Source organism: Acomys russatus, chromosome 5 (genome assembly GCF_903995435.1).
Source record: "Acomys russatus chromosome 5, mAcoRus1.1, whole genome shotgun sequence".
Classification (NCBI taxonomy): domain Eukaryota; kingdom Metazoa; phylum Chordata; class Mammalia; order Rodentia; family Muridae; genus Acomys; species Acomys russatus.
In genome coordinates, this window is record NC_067141.1 from 27,730,826 (window position 1) to 27,746,564 (window position 15,739).

A 15,739-nucleotide genomic window follows, 5' to 3' on the forward strand; every position below is an offset into this window, starting at 1 on the left:
AGCGGCTGCTTCCGGGGCCTGCCTGGGAACCTCCAAAGGCTCACGGGAGAGACTCATTGAGGGTGCGTGTTCCCGGCTGTCAGGTACGGGTCTCTGCGCACGCGCGCCTGAGAGACGGTAGTCCTAGAGTTGTAAGAACTTTAGAATCCTACTAAAGCCACCATCTCCCGAGCTAGAAGCTCTTTCCCAGCCTCCTTCCCCTTCCACGCTGATGGTCTTGTGTGCCCTGTGCCTCTCCGAGGGCGGCGCCCCCTCCAGTGATTGTCCTAGTAGGCTCCCTGGTACCGGAGCTTCATCCAGTGTTGGAAAGTAAAATAAATACCTTGTTTTCTTCGTGCTGGAGAGGCCAACACCAAAAGCCCATCTTTGCAACCCCCTTAAAATAGTATTGCCAACTTGCCCCCAAACGCTACAGTCATCCCACCTTCCCTGGACTGGTGGATTGGGCCTTTTAAGCCAGCGCTCTGGACTGTTAAGAAACGCTCAATGAATGTGAGTGCCTGCAAACTCCCTGAGATTGAGTATTCCCTCCCCCCCCCCCATTTTCTATTTTTTAATTTTTTCTTTAAAGATAGGTTCTATATAGTTCTAGTTGGCCTAGCGTTTGCTAGGGAGCCCTGAGCTGGCCTCAGACCCACCACAGTCCCTCTGTCAGCCTCCCATGTGCAGAGAGTTGCTGGGATTTCAGGCAAGCACACATACTCCAGGCTTGAGTGCAGATTTGGCACATCTGTGTGTGTGCGCGATGTTTTTCCAATCTGGCCCGTTAACTATGAGGCCCAGGCTGGGATTACAGGCACAAAACAACACCATGCCTTACTTTCTGGGCCTTTTCGCTTCCTGGGTTTCTGTTTGATTGCTTGTTTGGCTCGATTGCTTTGTTAGTTCTTGAGGAGAGGGGCTTTAACGTTAAGGGTTCACACAATCCCTGTGATAGCCACTGCTCCTCTGGGGGTTTCCTCTGTAGCCCATCTCCGTGTGTGTTTGGGCGGGGGAGTCCTCAGAGGCAAGGTCCTCCTGCTCACTAGGATTTCTAGGTCCCTGGGTATGTTGGCGAAATCAAGGACAAGTCTCGGCTGATTCCAGGTGCCCCACTCCTATGTAGCATAAACAGCATGTTTGCCGAGGAAGAGGCGCAGCCAGCCTTCCTGGGGTATGTGGGCAACAGCTAAGTCTAGCGCCCTCCCCACTTGCCACTGCTGATCTCCAGCCCACAACCATTCCCCCTCAGAAATCTCACACTGTACTTGTCATAAAGCATTTAATTTTTGTTCGGGTTGTGCTCGGGATCCAGGCTTGGGGAGGGTTGTCTTCCAGGCTGGCTGCTCGGGGGTTCTGTCTTTGGGGGGGCTCTGAGAAGAGGGTTCCATTTCTACTCCAAGTGACTGGTGGTGGCTCCTTAAAGACACAGATGGAGGCCAATGGGCCCCACAGCGCCCAACTCCATGTCCAGTGTAGTCTTTCACCCTGTGGGTCCAAATCTAACTCCTGTACTTGCTGTGCGACCCTGGGAAATGACACCCTCCCCCCCTGCAATCTCAGTTGTTTCGGGGTCTTTTTCTTTACTGTGAAGTGAATATTTTCGAGACAGGGTTTCTCTGAGTAGCCTTGGCTGTCCTGGACTCGCTTTGTAGACTCACAAAGATCCTACTGCCTCTGCCTCCCCTAGTGCTGGGATCACAGGCGTGTGCCACAGCGTCCAGCTTTCTGTGAAATGACTCTTATAATCCCTGGTCTGTACCAGATTTATTAATCTAATGTGTAAGGGACAGTATCCACAGGGTGACAGAATGGCACTGGCTGCTTGGTACATCCTTGCTCAGAGTCCCAGACCAGCTTCACTTCTTATTTGTTCCCTCGAGTAAGATCCCACTCCTCTGGTCTCACTGGAAGGTGGGAGCAGTAACTCTGGCCCACCTCCCTGGGTGGTGTGGAGAACACCCGAAAGACCAGAGGCTGCTGCAGGTACCTTGTCCTACCTCACCTGTGTTCTGGGGGATGCCCTCTGTGTTGCCTGCATCAGCCAGCAGCTGCTCCTCATCTACTCCCAGTGCTGACAGCACCTGGGAGAAGCGCCGATTTGCCGTGAGCCTGGCATTGGTCTGATGGGAGAAAAGAAAGTTTCACACACCCTTCACCCAGACTGCCGGGGTCACCATGGGGCTCCGATTATTAAGAGGGGGCATCTTAGGCCTTCTGGGGGGACCCTCAGATAGGACCCCACTGCAATCTGGTTTCACTGCACACTAGTCGAGGCAGCTCCTTTCAGGGCGTGAGGCTGGGGAGCTGTGTGCCTGCACAGATGTGAGCCCTCACCTGCATGGCCTGCTGGAACAGGAAGGGCCGGGCCTGCACCCTGTGCTGGATGCCTTGCAGCTCTGCCTGGTACTCAACAAAACGCTGCCGATCCTTGCTCCTGTGAGGAAGACAGGCTTCTGGGCAGCTGAACACGGATACTCCCTAGGCCAGAGCCCACTGGTCTTCCTTGAAGCTTATTGACATCAGTTTCTTCTGACTCTTACAAAACCATTTCGTCCCATTCTAGCCCCGTGTTTCTTGAGTGGCATCATTTGGTTGGGGCTTATTTGCCGCCTTTTACTGGTGGCTCAAAAAGGTTAGGGGGAGGGCTGGAGAGATGGCTCAGAGGTTAAGAGCACTGACTGCTCTTCCAAAGGTCCTGAGTTCAATTCCCAGCAACCACATAGAGGCTCACAAACATCTATAATGAGATCTGGTGCCTTCTTCTGGCCTCCAGGTGTACATGCAGTCAGAATACTGTATAAATAATAAATAAACTAAAAACAAAAAACAAAAAAAGGATCAGGGGGGCCTATCCTAGATTGTACGATTCAGCACCTGCCCTAAGTTTAGGCTGTACATCCAGGATTTGTCCAACCCTATGGCTACTGCCAAAGGAGAAAGCCAGTGCTCCTGGCTTCTGATCTCCTGTACAGCCTCTCCTATCTAAAGCTCATCCCCCTGTTGCAGCTCTGAGGAGGGCTTGGGCCATGCTCTCAGACGCCCTCTGCCTTCTCTGTGTAGGCAGCTAAGACAACAACAGAGGAAAGAACATCTCCCAAAGGCTGGGCCTGTTGACTAACACTTGGGAAGTTGAGGCAGGAGGATTGCCTGAGTTCAAAGCCAGCCTGGGCCACAGAGTAAGTTACAGGCCAGTCTGGATTGCAGAGTGAGACTTATCAAAACAAACAAGCAAACAAAGCAAAGCAAAACTTGGCAATACTGGAGAAAATTTTCCTGTTTATAAAAATCAGTGTGGGGGCTAGAGAGATGGCTCAGTGGTTAAGAGCACCACCTGCTCTTCCAGAGGTCCTGAGTTCAATTCCCAGCAACCACATGGTGGCTCACAACCATCTATAATGTAATCTGATACTCTCTTCTGTTTATAAAGCACTCATATGTAATAAATAAAATAAATTTTTTAAAAAAATAAAATAAAAATCAGTGTGAAGATGTTCAGATGGCTCAGCAGGTAAAAGGCTGGCAACCTCGGTTTGAGCTCCAAAGCCTACAGAGTTGTCCTTTATGTGTCCATATGTGTGCTATGGCAAGAGCTCCTTTTCCCTCCGTGTGGTGCACGTGCCTGTAATCCAGCACTCGCCAGGCAGAAGTAGGAAGAGCAGGAGTTACCCTCTGCTGCATAGTTCTAGGCCAGCTTGGCCTGCCTGAGATGACGTGGCTGCTCAGCTAGCCCAGTGTTAGCACTGCCTTCTGACCTCCTCACAGGACAGCCATGCCAGTTAAAGCACATGAAGGCATGCCCAGGATGGAGCGACGGAGCCCACACACAAGGTGAACGGGCTAAGCAGACAAGACCTGAGTCCTGTGCTAGGCTCTCAGGCATGCATGTATGTGGATACACCCCCATGGGATAGCACCCCTCCCCCCATGCTAGGCCAGGTACCAGGGACAGAACCGTCCTCACTGGAGAAAATAAATAAAGCAAATAACATCCACTGGGAAAACTGTGCCCGGGTCATGAGCTCCATTAAGAACAGGACCAGAGGCGGGCGTGGTGGAGCCTGGGTGCCAGCACTCAGGAGGCAGAGGCAGGTGGATCACTGTGAGTTCCAGGACAGCCTGGTCTACAAAGGGAGTCCAGGATAGCCAAGGCTACGCAGAGAAACCCTGTCTCGGAAAAAAAAAAAAAAAAAAAGCAGCCTTCAGCAGTCACAGGAGACTCTGAGCAGTTACAAGTGCGGAGGCAGGTCTAGAGCTGGTGTTAGGACTCTGGCTTAGCATGATGTCCTGTGTGCTTTCCTTGCTGCATAGCTTTTGGGGTTTTTTTGTTTTGTTTTGTTTTTTGTTTTTTGAGACAGGGTCTCACTAGACGAGGCTAGCCTGGAATTCCTTCCCAAGAGCTGGGAGGTTCTACTGTGTGTGTGCTACTGTGCCAGCAATCTTATTTTTTAGACAGGCTCTCATGAACATGGAGCTTACCAATTTGGCTAGACTGGCTGGTCAGCAAGGCCCCAAGTGCTAGGATTATGGGTGCACACAGCTGTACCTGGGTTCACTTTGTTGATGTTTTTTAATTAAACAATAACAACAAAAAAATGAGCCAGGTGTGGTGGCGCACACCTGTAATGCCAGCACTCAGGAGACAGAGGCAGGTGGATCAATGTGAGTTCAAGGCCAGCCTGGTCTACAGAGTGAGTCCAGGACAGCCAAGGCTACACAGAGAAACCTGTCTCAAAAAACAAAACAACAAAACAAAACAAAAAAGAATGCTAAGGATTCAGCTCATTTCCTCATGCAGCCCGTTCTCGGCTGGCTAAGCCGTCTCCCAAGCCCCTACTGATTTAGGTAATGGAGACTGGGTTGTGCTTTGTAGTCCAGGCTAGTCTCAAATGCACAATCCTATCTCAGCCTCCTAAATGCTAGGATTACAGGCACATACCACCATGCCAAGCTTGTTTTGCTTTTGAGACAGTCTGGCCATATTGCCCAGGCTGGACTCAAGTTCCAGGCCTCAAGCCTTCTTGCTGGGTATCGTCTGTCATTTCTGTTAGGAAGGAAGCCTGTGTCTTGAAGTCACACCAAAACAACCATGAACTAGTGCCAGTAGCTGTCAGCCCTGACATTTCAGAGTACAAGAGCAACAGACTTCCCTGCTGCAGTGTCCCTTCTGTTTCCTCTCCTCCTGGGCAGCACTGAGTCGTGGTTGGCAAAGTTGAACCTTCTTATGGGAAAAAAGAGTTGCTTTCTGGCATCCGTCCCAGCCGGGCTAGAATACTGCCTGGGAAGGTCTGCCTACGCCTTCACCCTGAAGGAAGGAAATGCTAGCGGCCCTCCTATGCACCTGTCAGCTGGAGTGTGAACCTTGTATTTGCCAGAGATAACAGGGCATGCTGGAAGTGTTTATGATCCCTGCATCCCTGCCCTAGGGAGCCTGGGGCAGGCCGAGCGGCACTAATTTGAGAGCAGCCTGAGCCACGGAATGATACCTATCTCAAAAGAAAATGCCAGGAAAGGGCATACTTCAGGATGGCCCGGTGAGTAAAGGTGGTTGCTGCCCTGCCTGCGGACCGGAGGTCAATCTCCAGGACCTACAGGTGAAAGGAGGGAACTGGCTCCTGCAGGTTGTCATCTGACCTACAGACACACTAAATAAACATACTTAAAAAAAAAAAAAGAAAAAAGAAAAGTGGGCTGGGCGTGGTGATGCACACCTGTGATCCCAGCACTCAGGAGGCAGAGGCAGGGGGATCAATGTGAGTTCGAGGCCAGCCTGGTCTACAAAGCCATTCCTGGACAACCAAGGCTACACAGAGAAACCCTGTCTCGGGGAAGCAAATAGTGCCCTGCAAGAGAAACGAGGCACCTCCCCAACACATCCCTAAAAGACACTTCTGTAAAGTTAACTTTTTTTTTTTTTTTTTTTTGGTTTTTCGAGACAGGGTTTCTCTGTGTAGCCTTGGCCATCCTGGACTCACTTTGTAGACCAGGCTGGCCTCGAACTCACAGCGATCCGCCTGCCTCTGCCTCCCGAGTGCTGGGATTAAAGGTGTGTGCCACCATGCCCAGCTTTAACTTTTTTTTATTGATTTGTTTTTTTTTTGTTTGTTTGTTTGTTTGTTTTTTTAAGATTTATTTATTTATTTATTTATTTATATGGCTGCTTTATACCTGCATGCCAGAAGAGGGCATCAGATCTCATTATAGGAGCCGGGCGTGGTGGCGCATGCCTTTAATCCCAGCACTCGGGAGGCAGAAGCAGGTGGATCGCTGTGAGTTCAAGGCCAGCCTGGTCTACAAAGTGAGTCCAGGATGGCCAAGGCTACACAGAGAAACCCTGTCTCGAAAAAACAAACAAACAAACAAAAAAACAGATCTCATTATAGATGGCTGTGAGCTACCATGTGATTGCTGGGAATTGAACTCAGGACCTCTGAAAGAGCAGGTGGTGCTCTTAACCACTGAACCATCTCTCCGGCCCTTGATTTGGTTTTTTGAGACAGAGTTTCTCTGTGTAGCCCTGGTTGTCCTAGAACTTACTCTGTAGACCATGCTGGCCTTGAACTCACAGAGATCTTCCTGCCTCTGCCTCCCTAAAAAGGTATGCGGCACCAACGCCCAGCCTCAAGTCAATGGCTTAAATGACCATACTTAGTCTGTTATCTATGTCATGAGGTTAGCCATCGCAGGGACTCTCACGTGTCCTTTCACTGAAGATCAAGCACTAAGACAGCATTGCAGGGACACCCAACAGCTGCCCGGCTTACTTCAGATGCTGGCGCCTCATTCAAGCTCTCTGGGCCTCAGTTCTTCCTCTGTAGGTCTAGGTGGGTACTGGTACTACCTAATTCATGGCCCATTAGAAAAGGCTGCTTGGGGCTGGAGAGATGGCTCACAGGTTAAGAGCACTGACTGCTGTTCCAAAGGTCCTGAGTTCAATTTCCAGCAACCACATGGTGACTCATAACATCTATAATGAGATCTGGTGCCCTCTTCTGGCCTGTGCAGGCAGAACACTGTATATATAATAAATCTTTTTTAAAAAGAAAAGAAAAAGAAAAAGCTGTTTGGTTCATGAATATGCTTCCTAGAGATATAGTCAAAATTGGGTATAGTGGTACAGACCTGTACCAGCACGTGGGCATAGGATTATCACTATAAATTTGAGGCCAGTTTGGGCTATATAGTGAGTTCCAAGACAGCCTGGGTTTTCAAGATGACTCCATACCTCAAAAGAGAACTGGACATAGTGCTGCCTTGGAAGGATTTCTGTGGTAGCCTGGCCTTCCAGGCCAGCAAGGGGTACATAAAGAGACCCCATCTCAAAGAAAGGGGGGAGGGATAGTAAAAATATGGAAAGATGGTGGAACATATTCTTCCTGCTGACCATGCATACTAATTGTCTCCAAGAGTTGAGCTGACAGAGATCCCCCTGCCTCTGTCTCCCAAGTGCTGGGATTAAAGGCCTGTGCCATGACACCAGCTCCCCTAGGACTATTTACTGTACACATCAGCTATTTCTAAAATCTCCAACATCTTAAATATATGTTTACTTTTATTTTATATGTATGAGTGTTTAGTTGGCATGTATGTTAGTATACCACATATGTACCTAGTGTTTGCAGAGACCAGAAGAGAGTGTTGGATTCCTTGGGACTAGAGTTACAAATGGTGTGAGTCACTATGTGGGTGCTGGGAACTGAACCCAGGTCCTTTGTAAAAGCAGCAGGTGCTCTTAATCACTGAGCCATCTCTCCAGCCCCTCAACATTGTTTTTTGGACAGGTCTCCTTGGCTGGCCTATAACTCACTATGTAGACCACAGTGGCTTCAAACTCACAACAATCTACCTTCCCCTGCCTCCAGAGTGCTGGGATTAAAGTTGTTTACCACCATGTCCAGTTATCTCGATTTTTATAATAAGCACATCTGACACCAAGAAACCAAAAGTTGACATTTGAAAGCATGATTGTGCAGGATGCTTTGAGCTGGAGGACCTAATGTCTGAAGAGAACTGAATGGTCTTCACCTAGCCCTTCTCCAGTGGCCTCAGCATCTTCATTTGTAAAATGGGGCTAAGTGGCCTGCCTGCTGGCCCCTTCTGCAGCCTGACCCCCAGCACAGCCTCCCTGCCTTGCCCCGTCCAGGCCCACCACAGCCTGGCCTCCTACCTCAGCTCTTCTAGTTTGTGCTGAGCCGCCAAGGCCCCTCTCCTCCCTTTGGGCGAGTAGGCGGCCAGACAGCGAGCCACCTGCTGCTGCACCTGCCGCTCGCGAGCCCTGCGAACCTCAGCTTGCTGCTTCTCCTTCAGCTGCTGCCTTTCCAAGGACTGCATCAGGTTTCTGGTGAGAAAGGGGCGATGTCCATGGGGGATCAAGAGCTTCAAGGAAGGCCATGGTAGCATAGAGGAGCATGCACTCCTGAGGGGCGGGACTGTGGGAGGAAGAATATATCTCAGATCCCAGGTCTCGGGGAACAGGCTTAAGGCCTTTCCGTATTTACTGTTTAGCAGCGAGATCCACTTCTTATTTGGTTTGGTTGGTTGGTTTGGCTTTTGGGGGGGGGGGGGGGGAACAAGGTCTCCTGGTGTATCCCTGGCTGTCCTGGAATTCACTCTGTAGACCTCCAACTCAGAGATCCACCACCTGGCTGAGATCTAATTCTTACTATTTGGCCCAAGCCTCCTGAACACTAGAGCTCAGCCTAAGCCTCCTGAGCCCTGAGAAGTTCAGTGTACAGCCTGGGACCCTTTGCATTGCTCACGTTACCTTGCCTAGCAGCTGCCTTTGAGAAAGGGCCATAGCTCTAGCCCCTTTACTTGACAGCAGCTAGGTTAGTGCCTAGCAGCTTGAGGTACAGTTGGATGGATAAATGTGTGGGAAAGAAACGTTGAAGGGATTAATATGTGAAAGGTCAGGCGGGCAAAAAGTGGGTAGCTGAACAGCGACTAGACCAGCCTGCCTGGAGTGCTCACCCCTGGGTGTCACAGCCAGTCTCTTCTCATCAACCATGTGTTTGCCGGGATGTCATTCCTCCCAGAAAGACTTTCCCTGGGCCACCCCATCCGCTTTCTAGGAATTCTCGTCTCTAGGTACATACTTAATTCATTTAACTTCTTCTGTATCCCTGGCTGGCCTTGAACTTTCCATGTAGCTGAGAATGACCTTAAACTTCTGACTCGTGCCCTCACCTACAGAGTGCTGGGCCTGCACGCTGCATCACCATACTGGGCTTTAAATCTATCTTAACAGAAAGAAGAACTGGAAATATCGTATGCCCTGATTTCATAAGAAACCATTAAACTACAGTAATCAAAACATGATACTGAGATAAAAATGCAGACAGGTGGCCCAACAGGCCAGAATGTAAAGCTCAGAAATGGCACATTAATTTTTCACAGAGGTGCAAAGAAGAAACCTGGCAGAAAGGACAATGTCCTTAAACATGTGTTGGAAAACTGGCTGTCTATATTGAAAGTATTACCTTAGAGCGTTATTCACATACAGTATGCAAATGACAACTCAAATGGGCGAGGCATCTATACATAAAACCTGAGCTCAGCATGGTGATATGCCTTTAGTCCCCGCACTTGGGAGGCAGAGGCTGGTGGATCTCTGTGAATTCAAGACCAGATGGTCTACATAGTTCCCAGACAGCTGAGGCCACATAGCGAGACCCTGTCTCAAAACAGCAAGAACAAAAGTACTCAGAACGAAAGGAGAATGCTCCGAGATGTTGGTCTGGACAGTGACACTTTTGCATATTTTTGGTACGTGCCTAGGAAATTAAAAGTCTCTACATTGCACAGGAAACAACCCAGAGAACAGAGAGACAACCCAAGAAAGAAAAACACTTGCAAACAAACAAAACACTAATAAAAGGTAATAGCTGAACTCAATACCCAGTAAGAAAACCCAATTTGAAAGTGGTGACAGGAAGAGGAGCCTTAGGACCCACATAAAAAGCCAGCTGTGGGCACGCACATCTATATCCCAGCCCTCCTATGACCAGGTGGGGCAGAGACAGGAGACTTGGCTCGCAGGCCAGGGAGCCTATAATACACAGCACACTGGCAGAACCAAGAGAGACCCTGCCTCAAAGTGGTAGGAGGAAACCAACTCCTGCCACTATATGTACATGACCACTCACAAAATAAATTTTAAAAAAGAAAATGGTCAGAGGCCAGACCAGAATTATATCTGTAATTCTAGAATATAAGAGGCTGAAGCCCGAGGATTACAGCAAATTCAGTGCCAGTTGGGGTACATAGCTAGTCCCAGACATCGTAGTTGTGGCTAAGTAGCAAGACTTGTCCTAAACAAAGCAACTGACGAAAGACGAAAGAGGGCCACTGTCCATAAGGGTATGGGGAAATGGGAGCCCTTGTACATAGTGGAGATACTAAACAGTATGGAGGGGCTGGTGTGGTGCTTTAGAGCACTTGCTGCTCTTCTAGAGGACCCAGGTTCAATTCCCAGCACTGACATGGGGTCTCACAGCCATCTGTAAATCCAGTTCAGGGGAACAGATGCCCCCTTCTGGCCTCCTAGGACACCAGACATGCATGTGGTCCAAATACATACATGCAGACAAAATATTCACATGAAATAAAATACATCTTTTAAAAAAGATTTATTTATTTATTATGTATACAGTGCTCTGCCTGCTTGTACCCCTGCAGGCCAGAAGAGGGCACCAGATCACATTATAGATGGTTGTGAGCCACCATGTGGATGCTGGGAATTGAACTCAGGACCTCTGGAAGAGCAGTCAATGCTCTTAATCACTGCGCCATCTCTCCAGCCCAATAAATAAATCTTAGGGTTGGAGAGATTACACTGTGGTCAACACACATACACACACACACACACACACACACACACACACACACACACACACACACCAAGCCGGGTGTGATGGCACACACACGTTTAATATCTGCACTAAAGAGGCAGAGGCAGGCAGATCTCTGAGGCCAGCGTGGTCTACAAAGTGAGTCTCGGACAGCCAGGGCTACACAGAGAAACTCTGTCTTGAACCACCTTGCCGCCCCCAAAATAAAGAAGAAGAGGAGGAGAAAAGGAAGGAAAAGAAAGAAAAAGGAAAGGGAATGAAAGTGGCATGTTTCATAGAGTTGGGCAAGGAGACAGATGACAGTCATCGAGGGATAGACCAGAAAGCCTAGTGAATGGGTAAAGGATTGAAGGAGCTGGAAAGAGACTGTCACTTATAAAACTGGTCCCATCCTCATCCTCAGTTCTTGCTCTCTTTCCTTTTCCCCCCTCACCTGTTGGCCTCCTGTCGCTTGTGGAAGGTACGATTAGAGAAGCCGGCAGACAAAAAACTTTCATCACCTCCCAAGGTAGGGGCCTTCCTGTTCCGGGCTTGGACAGCGGCCCGCAACGCTTTCCAGGACTGCTCTTGGGGACCTGTCCATAAGAAAACCAAGTCAGGGTCACACTCTCTCCTGGATCACTCTGCAACCCCACCCAACCTCTAGACAAGCCCTGGCCCACCCCAACACCAGCCCCTGGCAAAGGCCTCCCTAGCGTGCAGGCTCTAAGGCTGAACTCACCACAGTCCAGCTCCTCCTGTAACTGCCTGTGCAGTCGCTCCAGGTCCCAGGGCCCCTGCAGCTCCTTGGCCCTCAACACCCCCTTCTGCGCCTTTCGGAGGCTGTTGGAGCTGGGGCTGCTTCCCTGGCTGTGGCCCTTCAGCTCCCCTTTTTCTGAGGCCATCTCGCTAGAATTCCTCCCCTTTTTACCAGAGCTGCCCTTTCTCTTGTGGGGGGCGCTTTGTTCCTCCTCCTCCATCATCTCTGAAATCAACTCCTCCTCCAAGATCAAGCCTTGCCCCAGGATCTGGGGCAGTTCCCCAGAGCTCAGAACTCTCTCTGCCTCCTCAGCGTCCCGGCCTTCTACTTCTGAGACATCCTCAGACTCTGACCCTGACCCTTTGCCTGGTGGCCAGACACTACCCTGACTGGATGGCTCCAGCCCTAGGCTTTCTGCTTTGCCCGGAGTGGGGCCAGTGGTGCCATATCTCCCCGGCTGATTTATCCTCCCCGGGTTTTGTATTTCCATCTTCTGGCCAGCGCCAGGGTCTTCAGAGAGGTTGGCCATTGACTTGCGCCTGGACCTGAGCTGGACAGCTGCTGGGGGCAAGAGCAGGGATCGGCGGTGGCCTGGGGCCACGGAGGAACTTGGCTGGAACAGAGCCTGCCCATCTACGATGAAGCTCTCCCAGGCCCACTGGAAAGGGAAGGAAGGCTTCCGAGAAGGTGCTGTGAAGAGACTGAAGAAGGAGGGGGTCAGAGTGAGGGTCCCCCTAGTCCCCTGTGACCTCATCAGCCCCCAGCCACTTACTCCTCTGCCTCAGCTGAGCAGTGTCCTTTCCTGTTCCGCCTCCGGGGCTTGCGTTCTTTCTTTGCTGTCTGCCCTGCGCTCTGAGACCTTTGCAGCTGGCAGCTATGATTCTGGAGGCTGTCACCACTCCCAAGGCTCCTCTGGGCAGGGACAGGGGAAGAAGGCAGCTCTGACTAGCCTCCTGTACCACTCTACACCTCCCCAGGGCCTTCCTCTCTACATTCTGTCCAGACTGTGGCTGCCTCCCTGACTACCTCTTCTGTTAAGACAGCAAGGGCTGGAGGACCTGGGTTGGGGAGGCAGTTTCCACTAAGCCTGACAGTCTGAGAGCTCAATCCCTGGTGCCCACACGGCAGAAGGAGAGCACCAACTCCTCCCTGTTGTTCTCTGACTTCCACATGCACACCACATACAATCTCTCTCTCTCTCTCTCTCTCTCTCTCTCTCTCTCTCTCTCACGCACGCACGCACGCACGCACGCACGCACACGTACACACATGCACACACGAATAAAGAGCTGCAGACATATGCCGGGCATGATGGCACATGCCTTTATTCCCAGCACCCAGAAGACAGAGGCAGGCATATCACTGTGAGTTCGAGGCCAGCCGTGGTCTACAAAGCAAATCCAGGACAGCCAAGGCTACACAGAGAAACCCTGTCTTAAAAAAAAAAAAAAGGAAAGAAAGAAAAAGAGCTGCAGACATTTAGGCACCCAGACCTTTAGGAACTTGCATATTTGACCTTCCCAAATAAACCCCCAAGGAAGTAGAGACTTGCTATCACACAACATGCAGGAAGGTCCCTGCCCTTTTAAGAGCAGAGGTCACATGACTGGTGAGTGGGGGAGACTGGGACTCACACATGTCACTGTTTCCAGATCCCAGATTTGTCACCACTGAATTCTGCTGTGAGGGAAGTGTTCAAAGTTTCCAACATACACATGACAATGGTCATTTTGTATGTGGGATTACCATGCTGTTCTCTACCAATTACGTATATTATTGTTGTTATTAGTCAGTTTTTGTTGTTTTGTTAAGATAGGGTCTCATGTTGCTGAGGATGGCCTCAAACTCACTAAAGATAGCTCTTCTTTTTTTTGTTGTTGTTTGGTTTTTCAAGGCAGGGTTTCTCTGTGTAGCCTTGGCTGTCCTGGAATTCCTCTGTAGACCAGGCTGGCCTTGAACTCAGAGATCTGCCTGCCTCTGCCTCCCAAGCCCTAGATCAAAGGCTCTGAGCTACTGCCTCTCCTGCTTCCGCCTCCCCACTGTTAGGATGATAGGCTGCACCAGTATGCAGCCTGGTGCAGGTGCAGGTGCAGGTGCGGACTTCTTTACACTTAGGGACACGTCTGGGTCTGATGACACTTATCTGTAGCTCCAGCCACTCAGGAAACTGTCCTCAGGAGGACTGTAAGTTCTAGGACAGCCCAGATAATTTGGTAGAAACCTGTCAAATGAACCAACCCTTCACCATCACTACTACCTGCCCCTGAAAAAAACCAAACCAAAGCCAGGGTGGTGGCACACACCTTTAATCCTAGCGCTTGGGAGGCAGAGGCAGGTGGATCACTGTGAATTTGAGGCCAGCCTGGTCTACAAAGCAAGTCCAGGACAGCTAAGACTACACAGAGAAACCCTGTCTTGAAAAACAAAACAAAAACCAAATCACCAACAATAAATGTTCACATTCTCTGGATGTCATGCAGGGCTCTGGACTTAGTGCAACAGAAATGGAGGAAGGAAGGAAGGAAGGAAGGAAGGAAGGAAGGAAGGAAGGGAGGAAGGAAGGGTTTTTATTTCTCCAAACCCCTTTCCCCCCTGCAGTGTTGCCAAACTGTTCCATGTGTCCTTGAAGGTCCCTGTCCCAGGCCTTCCTGTTACCAGGACCTGAGCTCCAGTGTAATATTTCCTCAAGAGCATAGGCCAGTCCTCCCTCTTTTGTCCTAAGATGATGACAGGCAGTTGGAAGCTCCCCCGCAGGGCCTCCCTCTCTCACCTGCTCCTCTGCAGAGATGCTTGATAGAAGTTTCAACAGCCCCGTGGCTGTCCTCGGAACCAAGGACTCTGTGCTCTGCCTCGGTCTCTCTGAAAAGCCCTTGGCCAACAGTTGAGTAGTGTTTAGCATATTGGTACCTTGCCCTCTTCCTCCCCCACCTGCCAGCTCCGGAACTGGCCTCTCTGCCATCTCCATGACAACCAGGCTGTGACCAGTCTGAATGACTCTAGCAAAAAGTACTAGGTAGGGATCAGCCAGGGTGTGTGATGCTGATGACTTCCTTTCAGGGATGGCATTCAGCCGGACCCAGGACTGCCCCCTCTCTCCTGCCTCTCTCTGCCCCTGCTACCTGACCTGGTGTAAGCTCCCTACTTCTCAAGGCCCCTGTTTGCCCATCTGTTGTGAAAGGGACATCAGAACTTGTCCTCTCAAAGGGCCCTCAAGGTCCTTGGAAGATGCTCAGTTGGTGCCTGAGGCAGGCCGTGGCCCTCAGCCTGGCTGAGCCTCATGAGATCTTATACAGTTACTCTGCTCCCGGACCCCTGGCAGGACCTGGCCTCTGGATACCGTGCTCCTCAGAGAGGCAGCAAGCCGGTCAGAACTGGCAATGACAGCATGTCAATTTTACTCATGTTCTGTGTGTGCCTGTGTGTGTGTGTACTGTTTGTCTGGTTTCGTTTTGATTGTTTTGTGGATTTTGTTTTGCTTTGCTCACTTTAGACTGTGTCTCACGTGTAGCCCTAGCTGGCCTACAAGCCACTTTGTAGACTGGGCTGGCCTTGAACACATAGAGTGCTGCCTGCCCCTGCTTCCGGAGCACTGGGATGAGAGGCACGTGCCACCATGTCCAATAAATGCCCAGCTTTTCCATGTGCATGCTGGGACTCGAACTTAGTACCTCGTGCTTGTGCAGTGACTAAGGCATTATCACAGCTTCATCCTCCTTGTAAAAAATTTATTATTGTTGTTGTTGTTGTTGTTGTTGTTATTATTACTGGTTTGGGGACTGGAACCTCAAGAATATTGAGTCTACACTCACCACTGAGCCCTGCCCTCCCCAGCCCCTGCCTTTCCACTGAGGTTTTGTCTTTTGCTTACAGTTTTGTAGTTTTGGTTTTATTTATTTATTTATTTATTTGGTTTTTTGAAACAGGGTCTCTCTGTGTAGCCTTGGCTGTCCTGGACTTGCTTTGTAGACCAGGGTGCCCTCGAACTCACAGCGATCCGCTTGCCTCTGCCTCCTGAATGCTAGGATTTAACGTGTGTGCCACCACGCCAGCTCTTGGTTTGTTTCTTTAAGCAGTGTCTCATATAACCCAGGCTGGCCTCAAGCTCTCTGTATAGCTGAGGATAACTCTGATCTTCCTGCCTCCCCTCTGAAGTGCTGGGATTATTGGCCTG

At 50.2% G+C, this 15,739-nt stretch overlaps 1 protein-coding gene across 1 annotated transcript; it reads right to left on the minus strand.

The window, feature by feature from the left end:
- Positions 1 to 1,190: 1,190 nt before the first annotated feature.
- Tsga10ip (testis specific 10 interacting protein) lies at positions 1,191 to 14,500 on the minus strand. The gene is given in 9 exon segments (XM_051145900.1): positions 1,191 to 1,348; positions 1,350 to 1,385; positions 1,980 to 2,102; positions 2,317 to 2,416; positions 8,147 to 8,317; positions 11,263 to 11,404; positions 11,551 to 12,269; positions 12,341 to 12,480; positions 14,339 to 14,500. Coding segments are annotated over 9 exon segments (1,647 nt in total). The 5' UTR covers positions 14,468 to 14,500; the 3' UTR covers positions 1,191 to 1,261.
- Between the last annotated feature and the right edge of the window lie 1,239 nt (positions 14,501 to 15,739).